The sequence below is a fragment of the Ahaetulla prasina genome, chromosome 1, assembly GCF_028640845.1.
Source record: "Ahaetulla prasina isolate Xishuangbanna chromosome 1, ASM2864084v1, whole genome shotgun sequence".
In the NCBI taxonomy this organism is placed as follows: domain Eukaryota; kingdom Metazoa; phylum Chordata; class Lepidosauria; order Squamata; family Colubridae; genus Ahaetulla; species Ahaetulla prasina.
Genome location: NC_080539.1, coordinates 14,415,595 through 14,429,223, shown reverse-complemented (window position 1 = coordinate 14,429,223; position 13,629 = coordinate 14,415,595). Strand labels below are relative to the sequence as shown.

The following is a 13,629-nucleotide window of genomic DNA, read 5'->3' as shown; positions in this document are numbered from 1 at the left end:
TAGACAATGTCACTTGCAAAAGGACAGATGTTAAGAAGTCAACTCAAACCCACTCCCCAAATTTGCCCGCTCCATTTTAAAATATGACAAAAGAGAGCCAGTTTGGTACAGTGGTTAAGGCGCTGGCCAGAAACCAGGAGATAGTGAGTTCTAGTCCCACTTTAGGATGAAAACCAGCTGGGTGGCTTTGGGCCACTCATTCTCTCTCAGCCCAAGCCACCTCACAGGGTTGATGTTGTGGAGAAAATAGGATGAGGTAATAGTATTATATATGATCACCACCTTGGGGTTATTTATAAAAATAATGGAGGATAAAAATATTCAAATAAATAAATAATAAAGCCCTAATAATCTTCTTGATTCCAGTGACAGTAGCTACTTTTCTTCTGTCAGGAATGGCTCAGAATTCTTCAAGAATCATTCAAGGGGCTTGAAAAGAGATTCTAAAGCAGGGGTCTCCAAACCTTGGCAACTTTAAGACTTGTGGACTTCAACTCCCAGAATTCCTCAGCCAACAGAGAGGAACTCTGGGAGTTGAAGTCCATAAGTCTTAAAGTTGCCAAGGTTGGAGACCCCTGTTCTAAAGAGTTTACTTCACCTGTCATGGATACAAGTACAGCAGCTGGGCAGGCTGTAAGGAGAACCATCCGTGGAGCACGAGAGACATAAGGAACCTTGACTGTAGTGGTCCAGCTGCCACGAAAAGAAGCCGGCGCCATATCCTTGCATCTCAGTGATGTCATTAATATCTAGGCAAAAGAGGAAGGAAGGGAGGGACAAAGATTAACTCTTGCACCAAGTTTCTTGGGTTTTTTTCTTGGACTGGAGCAGATCATGCTTTGCTGAGCTACATGTGGACAAGAAAGAAAAGGACATACCGTGCAAACTTTTCCAACATATTTCCATATACAATGATATTTATTTATTAAATTTCCACACAGGCCATCTCACACCCTTAAGAGACTCTGGGTAATTTACAACAACCGTTTTATTTCCAGTTTAGTATTATCTTTCAGGGTGAGGGCAACCCAAGTAGTTTACTTTGTTTAAAAAAAAACAAAAAACCCCCAAAACCCGGATTTCTTAATCCCAAAGGTGCTTTTCAAAAAGGGAACTGGACTTTCTGGATTGTTTCCTTGAAGACATTTCAGTTCTCATCCAAGAAGCTTTTTCAGTTCTTCAGTTCTGAAGAAGCTTCTCTGATGAGAAGCAAAACATCTTTAAGGAAAAACAGAGTCCAGTTGCCTCTTGAAAAAAAGCACTTTTGGGACAACCATGACCCGGATAACTGAGAATCTCCACAGACTGGATTTCTTAACTTTTTTTTTTTGTTAACGAAAGAAAACTATACAAAACCCAGATTATGCTGTTTTTACATAAATGCCTGGCCTTCAGCTCATCCACAATGCCTGTTAACGCAAACGATTCAGCCAGAAAAAGGCCAGCTAAAATAAAACCATGCAAGCCAATGTTTTTGCTTTGTTTTTACAACAGCACATTCAAAACCGTGGCGGAACAGAAAATAATAAAAAAGTGGGGGGGGGAAACGGCGCAGTGCCAAGCATGCATTCTTGCGGCTAATACTGGAGCTTAATTTTAGGGGCAACAATGAGATGTTAGGGAAAGAAGGATAGGTAACACAGAGTCTCAGCTGTTGTTTGGCAAAAGAGAGGAGCAGGGAGCGGGCAACTGTTGTTAGCGTGATTAAAAACCTTTTAACAAAAATAAGATCGAGCTGCAAAAGCAAATCATGAAAGAGAACGGAAAACAAAAGCAAGCAAACAACCAAGTGCTCTTCACCTTTAATTCTTCAGGAACGAGCTGAATGAGCCAGTATTTATGGCAACATCTCCTACAGTCAATCATAAAGAGATGGGTGCGTTCTCCCTCCCCCCTCCTCCCACTTTTCTCTTCCATTTGGTAAGAAAAGATCTTGGAATCATCATTGTGATTGTTATTAAGAAAAGAATAAACACTGTCCTTTTAAGGTGAACCCCACAGACCCTAAGAATTCAGATGAAAGGTACCTGAATTAGTGAAGAATTAGAGTGAACAGCATCTTCAGAATGAGCTTAAAGATTTTGGTTTGCGACGATGGATCTCTGCCAAATTTTTAGACACATGCAAAAAAAGGTTAAAGAAATTGCAAGGGACTCAAAAGCAAAATGAAGAGCAAACCAGGTACAACAGTGTTGTCATTAAGCACATCAGGGAGTGCACCCATCCGAAATCTCGATGCTCAACGTTTGAGAGGGGCTTCCTGTGTAGATAAGGGGGTATATGTGACTTCTTATTTTACTTCCAAGGAATTGTAATCACCAAAGGAGACTGCCTAGTTCAGAACATTATTCCCAGGTGATCTTCAATCAAGGGGGCATTTAAAAGCACCATAGTCATTCAGCTCCCCAGAAACAGGAAATGGGGTGTCTTCTTCCTCTGTTGCTGGAGTCCATGCAAAGCCTCATGACTATTAATTGTGGATATTCTCCTCCTCCATAAATGTGTCAACTGGTTCATGTATGTCATGTTCATCCTGGTAGAGTAGAGTAGAGTAGAGTAGAATAGAATAGAATAGAATAGAATAGAATAGAATAGAATAGAATAGAATAGAATAGAATAGAATAGAATAGAATAGAACCTTGGAGGTCTTCTAGCCCAACCCCCTGCTTAGGCAGGAAACCCTACACCAGACAAATGGTTATCCAACATTTTCTTAAAAACGTCCAGTGTTGGAACATTCTCAACTTCTAGAGGCAAGTTGTTCCACTGATTAATTGTTCTCACTGTCAGGAAATTTCTCCTTAGTTCTAGGTTGCTTCTCTCCTTGATTAGTGTCCATCCATTGCTTCTTGTCCTGCCTTCAGGTGCTTTGGAGAATAGCTTGACTCCCTCTTCTTTGTGGCAACCCCTGAGTTATTGGAACACTGCTATCATGTCTCCCCTAGTCCTTCTTTTCATTAAATTAGACATACCCAATTCCTGCAACCGTTCTTCATGTTTTAGCCTCCAGTCCCTTAATCATCTTTGTTGCTCTTCTCTGCACTCTTCCTACATCTCAACATCTTTTTTACATCATGACAACCAAAACTGGATGCAGTATTCTAAGTCTTATGGCAGAGAATTCCATAGATTAAATTACCTGTCCCAGATCTCTCCGCATAATATACTGGTAGTTCCAAATGGATAATCTTGGGATGGAGATTTGTGATGCAGAGAATTTCTTCACATTAAATCTTATAATTTTACATACCTCCAATCACACCCCCTGCTATGTTACCATGGGAATTAAATTCATGGCGACTTCCTTCCAATAATTCCATTGGTCTCTTTCTGGAACTTTCCTAGCTCAACAGGATCCTTTTTGGAGGTGTGGTTAACTAGAAACATCTTGGATGTTCTAACTATATATGTATAAAGGAATTATTTTATCGGCAAAGAAAGCCAAGATTTGGGGCTCTTTTCTTTTGGGATGAGAAGAGGATAAAGAGAGGAGAGATATTGAGAATCTAGAAAGAGTGCAGAGAAGTGCGACAAAGATGATGAGGGGACTGGAGGCTAAAACATAAGAAGAACAGTTGCTGGGAACTGGGTATGTCTAGTTTAATGAAAAGAAGGAGTAGGGGAGGCATGATAGCAGTGTTCCAATATCTCAGGGGCTGCCACAAAGAAGAGGGAGTCAAGCTATTCTACAAAGCACCTGAGGGTAGAACAAGAAGCAATGGGTGGAAACTAATCAAAGAGAGAAACAACTTAGAACTAAGGAGAAATTTCCTGACAGTTAGAACAATTAATCAGTGGAATAACTTGCCTCTAGAAGTTGTGAATGCTCCAACACTGGACATTTTAAAGAAAATATTGGCTAGCCATTTGTCTGAGATGGTGTAGGGTTTCCTGCCTGGGCAGGGGGTTGGGCTAGAAGACCTCCAAGGTCCCTTCCAACTCTTATGTTATGTTTGTTATGTTATGTTATGTTATGTTATGTTATGTTATGTTATGTTATGTTATGTTATGTTATGTTATGTTATGTTATGTTGTTATGTTATGAGGGTGCTTGATCTGGGCTCTCTCAGGTAGTCCTATGGCCAAGATTTCTGGTTTTGGGTAAACTATTCAGAGCAGTTGGCCTGAGACAGTTTTATACCCAAAGGGACTTGATCTAAGAAATATTTTTCTACATCAAATTGATGTATAGAGTTCATTGGCACAGCGCTCCAGAAGATTCTCCATTAAGCCATCAGGTTAGATAGGCCTCATAAGTCAAACTGGACTCTCAGGATAACTCAGAGTGCACCAAGGACACCACTATCCTAAGATGGAATCAGTAATATAAAGCAGGGGTCTCCAATCTTGGCAACTTTAAGACTTGTGGACTTCAATTCCCAGGAATTCTGGGAATTGAAGTCCACAAATCTTAAAGTTGCCAAGGTTGGAGATCCCTGTTCTAGTCCAGCCCCTGTTCAAGGCAGGAGACTTTAACAGAATATAACAGAATAACAAAGTTGGGAGAGACCTTTGGAGTTCTTTTAGTCCAATCCCCTGCTCAAGCAGGAGACCCTATAACCGTGATGGCGAACCTATGGCACGCGTGCCAGAAGTGGCATGCAGCGCCCTCTCTGTGGACATGCAAGGTGTCGCCCCAGTTCAGCTCCACCGCGCATGCGTGCATGCCTCCCCCCAGCCAGCTCATCTTCAGGTGTCTGCCATGCATGTGGGGGGGGCTGTGCGTGCACGTGCGGGCACATGCGTGCGTGGGGGTGCATGCGGGCCCCACTGCATACATGCACGGGGGGATGCGCGTGGGGAGCCATTTGTGCATGTGCAGGAGAGCATGTGCAGAGGCAGGGCGCGCATGCGCTGGGTCAGGGTGCATGTGCGGGGTGCGAGCATTGCATTTTGGGGGTTCAGGTGCGCTTTGGGTGCTCGGTCCAGAAAAGGTTAGCCATCACTGCCCTATACCATTCCAGACAAGTGGCTGTCCAGTCTCCAGTGATGGAGCACCCACAACTTCTGAAGCAAGAATCAAATGGTTGTCCAGTCCAGAGGTCTCCAACCTTGGCAACTTTTAAGACTTGTGGACTTCAACTCCCAGGATTCCTCAGCCATCTTTGCTGGCTGAGGAACTCTAGGAGCTGAAGTCCACAAGTCTTAAAGTTGCCAAGGTTGGAGACCCCTGGTCCAGTCTATTTTTGCAAACCTCCAGTAACGGAGCATTCATAACTCCATGTTCCACTGATGAATCGTTCTCACTGTCAGAAAATTTCTCCTTCATTCTAGGCTGGGCCTCTCTTTAACAAGCTTCCACCCATCGCTCCTGGTCCTGCCCTCTGGTGCTTTGGAGAATAAGTCAGCCCCATCTTCTCTGTGACAGCCCCTCAAGTCCCGGAAGACAGTTATCATGTGTGTGTCCCCCCTCAAATCCTTCTCTTCGATAGGCTGGAAAGAGAGAGGCAATGTTCTCTTCTCTCCCTCCTTCCACGCAGTTGCTTTCCCTAACTCATAAGGGTGCCCCAGCAGTGGGCTGACATTGCAGTAATGCCAACACTGTTGTACATTGAGTGGGGCAGGTGTTGCTCCAGAGCCAGTGGGAGAAATGAAGTGAGTTGGGAGGGCAGGGAGGAGAAGGATAAAAACCTTTCATCCTTTTAGAATCTGTGAGGTTCCGATTGCAGATCATGGATAGCATTGCGTGCAGCTTGTCTTCCTCCTCCTCGTCATCGTCGACGGAGGCAGAGCGGCTGGCAGCTAAGTGGTGGTAGTTAATAGTTACTGCTCAAAAAAATAGTGAAAGAGGAGCATAAGAAAACAAAACGGGCGCCAGGATTGACAATCAAGTCTTAAAAGGACATGTGGTCCTCCCCTCCTTTAGGGGTCAGCATATAATTCCATCTGCATGGATTTGAGGAACTTTTAATCTCCAACCAATATCTTCTCTACCCAACCCTGAGTTTGTATCTCTCTCATCCAAACACTGGTGCACAACAGGTGATGTTTTTGTAAAGTAGATCGCTCACTCAAACTTGCATGTAATCCACCAGATTCTGTTCATAAAATCCTTACCTTTTCCTCCATGGAAGGCCATTTCATGGGCATACATAACAAAACATACAACCCTAGACTAAGATTAACGCACCTATTTATTCAAGCGGGACTGGCTTAAAAGTTTTATTAAATTTTAATTGGGGTTATTTATATTTTAAGGTTTGTTAAATTGTTTTAAATTTCGGCCACCCTGTAATATGTTTTGTTTTAATCTTGTTTTAATGTGTATATTGTGGATTTTTATTTGGCTGTACACCGCCCTGAGTCCTTCGGGAGAAGGGCGGTATAAAAATCGAATAAAATAAATAAATAAATAAATAAATAAACAAAGCCAAATTTCCATGTTCAGATAAAACTGTCTACTATTGACCTCACCCCATTCCTAAGAGGTCTGTAAGGGGTGTGCATAAGAGCACAAACGTGCCTACCGTACTTGTCCTATTGTTTCCTTTCATTATATCCAATTAATATAGTTATTATATACTTATGCTTATATATATGCTTATATATTATATAGTTACTTTCATGCTTATACTTATATATACTGTTGTGACAAAACAAACAAACAAACAAACAAACAAACAACCTGTGTGCTCCCACAGGGTGGGGCCTGCTCAGGGTGCCGTCAACCAAACAATGTCGGTTGGCCTTCTCTGTGGCGGCACCAGCCCTTTGGAATGAGCTGCCTCCGGGGTTACACCAACTCCCCGACCTCCGGACCTTCAAACGTGAACTTAAGACTTTATTATTTCATTGTGCGGGACTGGCCTACGCGTAATTTTTAATTGTAATTTTAAATGGGTTTTATGTCGGTCTATGACCGTTTTAGTTTGATTCGGCCTATTAAATATTTCTTTTTAATTCTGTTTTAAACTTGTTGTTTGTACTTTGTGTTTTAAATATGGCTGTAAACTGCCCTGAGTCCTTCAGGAGAAGGGCGGTATAGAAATTAAATTATAAATAAAAATAAATAAAATAAATAAAATAAATTCAGCGGTCTAAATTAAATGGCTGGATTCTACATCATGATGATCCACAATTGACCCAGCTCCGTTCTAACCTAGTTTAGCATGTTACGCAATGCAGTGAATGTTTTTCATCCATTTTCCATTTTCCTTCTGGCGCAAAAGACAGCATGAAAGGTTGTACTTATTTCTCTTTATCTTTACAACTTATGATCTGTCACTTAAAGACGAGAGTTACAGTTGACCCCCCAAAAGGAACTTGTGGCGGCCAATAAGTTTTATAAAACAAACAAACTTACTATCTAGTTTCCTAGTTACCATATCCAGACTATGCTCATGATCATATTTTGGGCTCTTAGCAACAGGCCTACATTTATGGCCATTTACAGTACTCCACAGGTTCATGACTTAAAGCATTTTTGCAAAAAAAACAGTGTTTACATCCACTTTCTGGCAAAAACAGACCCCTACTGCACAATGGGTTCACATAATGTCTTGGCACTGCCACTTTCACTTAACAACCACTGTAAAAAATGTGGTTGTAAAATCAGGTCTGGTTATATAGTGAGCCACTTTACGACTGTCATAACTTATGACTATAATTGCGAGGCTCAATTAGTCATAAGGACTACCTGCATTACGATCCAATGAATTAGTTTAGGATGAAAACACTCTAGAATTCCAGTCATTGAGAATGGATAAACTAGAATGGATCAGAAACAGATTCTTCTTCTAGTTCTGATCCATCTGGAGTTGGTCAACTTGCATCCACAGAAAACATAAAAGGCATAAAAATGTCCTCCAAATTCCTGAGTATTATGTCACCTGTCAGTCAGTCTCTCTGGCCTACAAGGTAAAGTAAAACTCACCTAGCTGATTCTGATGCGATAGCAAAAAAACCCACAAACCCACGTAATTCAGTACAAGAAGAATAAATTACACAACTCCCAATGTTATGCGTTTCTTTTTGGAGCAAAGATGCGAGAAGAAAACTAGAGGCTTGGCTGCCCTTTCATTTATTTTTGCTGGGTCATTCAAACACCGACAAGTTTGATGTTAATCCTAATTTTGGTGAACCAAAGCAACATCCACAATATAGTTTAGAACAGGGGTCTCCAACCTTTGCAACTTTAAGCCTGGAGGACTTCAACTCAGCTTTGACTTCAGCTTTGCTGGCTGGGGAATTCTGGGAGTTGAAGTCCTCCAGGCTTAAAGTTGCAAAGGTTGGAGGACCCCTGGTTTAGAAAGCTGTTTTATATTCCAGAACTTAATTATGGGTTAGCAACAGGAGTGGGAACACATTGGTCCCACAAAAGGTGTCAGAATTAATTCTCACAAGATTGTAGGTTTCCCCATTCAGGTTTAGCAACCTCAACAGCAAAACTGCAACAATCTTTTATAACTTCCCACAAAAGAATTGGGTTACGACCACCACCTACAGGAAATTTCCTTCTGCTCCTGTTCTGGGGACGCTGAAATCCTGACTATAAACTGCCTGAGATTGCAGAATAGAAGTTCTGGCTGTCATCGTAGAACTGAGGCTATTGAGAGATTGAAGTTCCCTATCTCCCACCATGTATATCATACTAAGAGGATTATATTATACAGGTAGTCCTCAATTTACAACAGTTTGTTTAGTGACTGTTCAAAGTTTCAACAGCACTGAAAAAAGTGACTTATGGGAGGTTTTCACACCTATAACCACTGCAGCATCCCTATGTCCATGTGATTTATATTCGGGTGCTTGACAACTGACTCACATTTATGACGGTTTCAGTGTCCCAGGATCATGTGATCACCTTTTGTGACCTTCTGACAAGCAGAGTCAATGGGGAAACCGGATTCACTTAACAACCGGTTACTGATTTAACAACTGCAGTGATTTGTAAAAGGGGACAAAGCTCACTTAACAAATTTTTCACGGAGCGACATAAATTTTGGGCTCAACTGTGATCTTAAGTCAAGGACTACCTGTACCTGTAATGCTTCAGCAATTGCAAGTTAAGCAATTAATTCTATTTATTTATCAAATTTGTACACTGCCCAGTTGCCAACAGCTTTAATAAAGGTTTTATAAGTTAATAGAAACACTCTTATTAGCTGCCTGTTCCCTGGAGCATTTAATTATCATCCAAAATTGCTGGGAGTCAGGTGACAAAAATATAATAAATTATTACAGATTATTTTTACTCTTGAGATTCTGAAATTACTGTTGATTTTAAAGTTACTTAAACAGATAGTCCTCAACTTACAACCATTCGTTTAGTGACTGTTCAAAGTTAAAATGAATGAACTTCCCCCTGGTTTACGTCAAGTGCCTGATCTTCGGACTTTTCGCCGTGAGCTGAAAACGCACCTATTCATTCAAGCGGGACTGGATTAAAATTTTTATTGGGGTTATTTATATTTTAAGATTTTAAACTGTTTTAAATTTTCGGCCACAATATAATATGTTTTCTTTTAATTTCTTTTAATCTGTATATACTGTATTTTTACTTGGCTGTACACCGCCCTGAGTCCTTCGGGAGAAGGGCGGTATAAAAATCGAAATAAATAAAATAAATAAATAAATAAAAATAAAATGGGACTGAAAAAGCGACTTAGGGCTATTTTTTACACTTATGACTATTGCAGCATCCCCCGGGGTCATGTGATCAAAATTTAGATACACATAGTCCTCGACTTGCAACAATTCGTTTAGTGACCATTCGAAGTTACAACAGCCCTGAAAAAAGTGACTTATGACCGTTTTTCAAACTTACAACCGTTGCAGCATCCCCCCATGGTCACGCAGTCAAAATTCAGATGCTTGGCAACCGGTTCATATTTAGGACCCCTGCTGTGTCCTAGGGTCATGTGATCACCATTTGTAACTTTTTGACAAGCAAAATCAATTTGGAAAATTAGATTCACTTAATAACCATGTTACTAACTTAACCGCTGCAGTGATTCACTTAACAATTCTGGCAAGAAAGATTGCAACGTGGGGCAAAAACTCAATAACTGTCTGACTTTGCCACAAAAAATGTTGGACGCAATTGTGGTTGTAAGTCAAGGACGCCCTGGAATTCCTTTTAAGAATTTGTTTGGATAAAATGCCAGGATTTCAAGCCTCACTTGCTGCACGCTGCCTTTCTCACACAATCTGTGAAACCAGAAGAGTAAAAATCCTTACTGTTTTCGTGTCTGTGGCCTGGGTAAATAATCCTGAAGACATAATCAGTAGCTGTCTCCATGACCGATGGCATTTCTTCCATGTCCATCGACCGGTTGTGGCTGTTCCGTTTCCGGAGCTTTGGAAAAACTTTGCCCTGCAAGACAAGGTGGTGTGAGATGAGGTTGAAGCTGCCATATTTAAAGATGAAGCAGGGAAATAAGCAGAGAGGACCAAAAGCCAGGAATGTTATCTAAAACAGGGGTCCCCAACCTTTTGGACCTCAGGGGCCACTAAATTCATAATTTAAAATCCCACGGACCACTAATATGGTCAGCCTAATGACCGGCTGGGTGGGCGTGGCTAGGTAAGCATGTGACTGGGTGGGCATGGCCAACTCAATGTCACTCACGTCGAAGGGCACCTCAACAGCCTCTACTCACCCCTCCCCTCCCAGCCATTCTTCGCCTGCCCGCCCAGGCTCCTTAGGGCCCCAACAGGAAGCAGTTGTTGGAGCTAAGCAGCCACCATGAGAAAGAGTTGGCAAAATAGCTGGTTCAGTTCAAATTGGATTCAGCAGAAGCAGCTCACTGAGGACTAGGAGCACAGACTTTCCAAGCAGAGAGAAGACCTGCGGGAGTGCAAGACCAGGTACCAGTGCCTGGAGGCTCAGTGGGCTGAGATGATCAACCAGTTCCAGGCCATGATGCAGTCCCACTGGAACAAGGCCCTCTGGCTCTTTGCCACCAGCAGCATTTTCCTCCAGCCTTCGCCCAAAGCCCCACACCAAGAGGCTGAAGCAGACCCTGAGTTGGAATTTCTGCCCCCCTCTGACCTGCACAAAAAGACCCTGAAGGGGGAGACTCTCCGTTAGCAACACAAACATTCATTGCACGTATCCACCCCAGAGGCCATAGTTTGAGGACCCCGATTTACTGCAATATAAAAAATGCAAGTAATTTTTCTGCGGACCACTAAAATTTTCTCGCGGACCACCAGTGGTCCACGGACCACCAGTTGGTGACCGCTGATCTAAAACAAAGGTCTCCAACCTTGGCCATTTTAAGACTTGTGGACTTTAACTCCCAGAGTTCCTCCTTGCTGGCTGAGGAAGTCTGGGAGTTGAAGTCCACAAGTCTTAAATTTACCACGATTGAAGACCCCTGATTAAAAGATCTCTTGGGGAGGTCGTTAAGAAGGAGCCAAGATTTTAAGGAAACAAAAGAAAAAAAATGCTACCTGAACCAGATAAGACCTTGGGCCTGAACACATGGGAAACCCCTCCCAAGCCCCATCAAAAGGTACCAGACTTGAAAAACAACAAGGCAAGAGCAGCTGCTAGTTTTGAGAATCCACAAAGCAAGGACTTCGGGTATCCATGGAGTGAAACTCACCCATTCTTTGAGTCATCTTTGGATCCACGGTGGTTTCCATCTCTCTAGGTAGTGCCTGCCTGCCTAGTTGAGAAGGCCATGGGTAAGTGTGGATGAGTTTGTGGGTACTTGTGAGAAAGAGCAAATGTACATTGCAGCCAGTAAAGTTACTGTAAATTCACTGGGTTTCCATGTGTTCCAAAGAACCGCCTGTGTTCACTTGGAAATTATTTGAGTGTATATAGCCTCTTGGAGAGGTGGAGTCAAGAGAGGAATTAGCCTGGAGTCATGACATTCGCAAACAAGCAATCCAAATCCAACCCCCTTCTTGAATTCTGTTAATTATTATTTAGTTAAGTTCCTTTGTATTGATATGAGTAATAAATCAGCTTAACTGGAACTTAACATGTGATTCTGATGCTTCACACATGACAGTGCAGCTGTTGACCAGGAGTTTGAGGATGTGAACGACCGTAAGCTAAACCACTATGTTTTTGTAATAGTAGGGAATTTGTAAAGAGGCCAAAAGAAACCAAACTGGAGGACGACAGGCTGTGATGGAGAGCATTTACTGTACTTGAAGTTCCCCTCTTAGGATGTTAAGATTTAACATAACATAACAACAGAGTTGGAAGGGACCTTGGAGGCCTTCTAGTCCAACTCCCTGCCCAGGCAGGAAACCCTACACCATCTCAGTCAGATGGTTATCCAACATTTTCTTAAAAATTTCCAGTGTTGGAGCATTCACAACTTCTGCAGGCAAGTCGTTCCACTTATTAATTGTTCTAACTGTCAGGAAATTTCTCCTTAGTTCTAAGTTGCTTCTTTCTTTGATCAGTTTCCACCCATTGCTTCTTGTTCTACCCTCAGGTGCTTTGGAGAACAGCCCGACTCCTTCTTCTTTGTGGCAACCCCTGAGATATTGGAACACTGCTATCATGTCTCCCCTAGTCCTTCTTTTTATTAAACTAGGCATACCCAGTTCCTGCAACCGTTCTTCATATGTTTTAGCCTCCAGTCCCCTAATCATCTTTGTTGCTCTTCTCTGCACTCTTTCTAGAGTCTCAACATCTTTTTCTTTCTGGAGTCTCAACATCTTTTGAGAGGGAACCCCCAATCTAGAAGATTAGCAGTCAATTTGACGCGAGCTGAAAACATTTCTGTTTCATCGTGCAGGACTGGCCTAATGGGGTTTTAATAATGGGGTTTTATTGGTTTTAAGTCTTCAACCAACTCTAAATTTTCCTTTTAAACTGGTTTTAAAAATTGTACTAATTGTTTTTACTTTGGTTGTAAACCGCCCTGAGTCCTTTGGGAGAAGGGCAGTATAGAAATTGAAACAATAAATAAATAAATAAATAAATAAATAAATAAATAAATAAATAAATAAATAAATAAATAAATAAATTCAGAGCAGATAAAAGTAAGGCGATTAGGGGACAGGAGACGTCAACAAGTGATGGATTCCAATTTAGGGAGAAGCCAGGAATCCACCAATCAACAGTTCACTTAACACCTTCTGCGGGGATGAAATCACCTCCATGTGCCATTTCCAGATTTCTAGTTTTGGAATTTCTAATGTCATCACCTACAGGTGGCTCAGGGGCTAGGACGTTGAGCTTGTCGATCGAAAGGTCAGCAGCTCAGCGGTTCGAATCCCTAGTGCTGCCGTGTAACAGGGTGAGCTCCTGTTATTTGTCCCAGCTTCTACCAACCTAGCAGTTTCGAAAGCACGTAAAAATGCAAATAGAAAAAATAGGGACCACCTTTGGTGGGAAGGTAACAGCGTTCCGTGCGCCTTTGGTGTTGAGTCATGCCGGCCACATGACCACGGAGATGTCTTCGGACAGCGCTGGCTCTTCGGCTTTGAAACGGAGATGAGCACCGCCCCCTAGAGTCGGCAACGACTAGCACGTATGTGCGAGGGGAACCTTTACCTTTACCTTTAATGTCATCACCGGAGTCAATTAGGAAGAGAATCATTAAGTTGCTGTAGAACAGGGGTGTCCAACTTGACAACTTTAAGACCTCTGGACCAACTCCCAGAATTCTCCAGCCAGCCATGAAGCCCACAGGTCCAGAGTCTTAAAGATGCCAA

The 13,629-nt window shown here is 42.2% G+C and overlaps 1 protein-coding gene across 1 annotated transcript in view; it reads right to left on the bottom strand.

Annotated features, from left to right (window-relative positions):
• Positions 1 to 13,629, bottom strand: part of SGSM2 (small G protein signaling modulator 2) — a 164,075-nt gene that overhangs the window by 36,455 nt on the left and 113,991 nt on the right. Inside the window, exons 11-13 of the mRNA XM_058164260.1 lie at positions 10,180 to 10,315; positions 5,632 to 5,766; positions 599 to 749 (exon numbers count right to left, since the gene is read on the bottom strand). Of these exons, the coding sequence (XP_058020243.1) occupies positions 599 to 749; positions 5,632 to 5,766; positions 10,180 to 10,315 (422 nt within the window). The remainder of the gene's footprint in view (positions 1 to 598; positions 750 to 5,631; positions 5,767 to 10,179; positions 10,316 to 13,629) is intronic.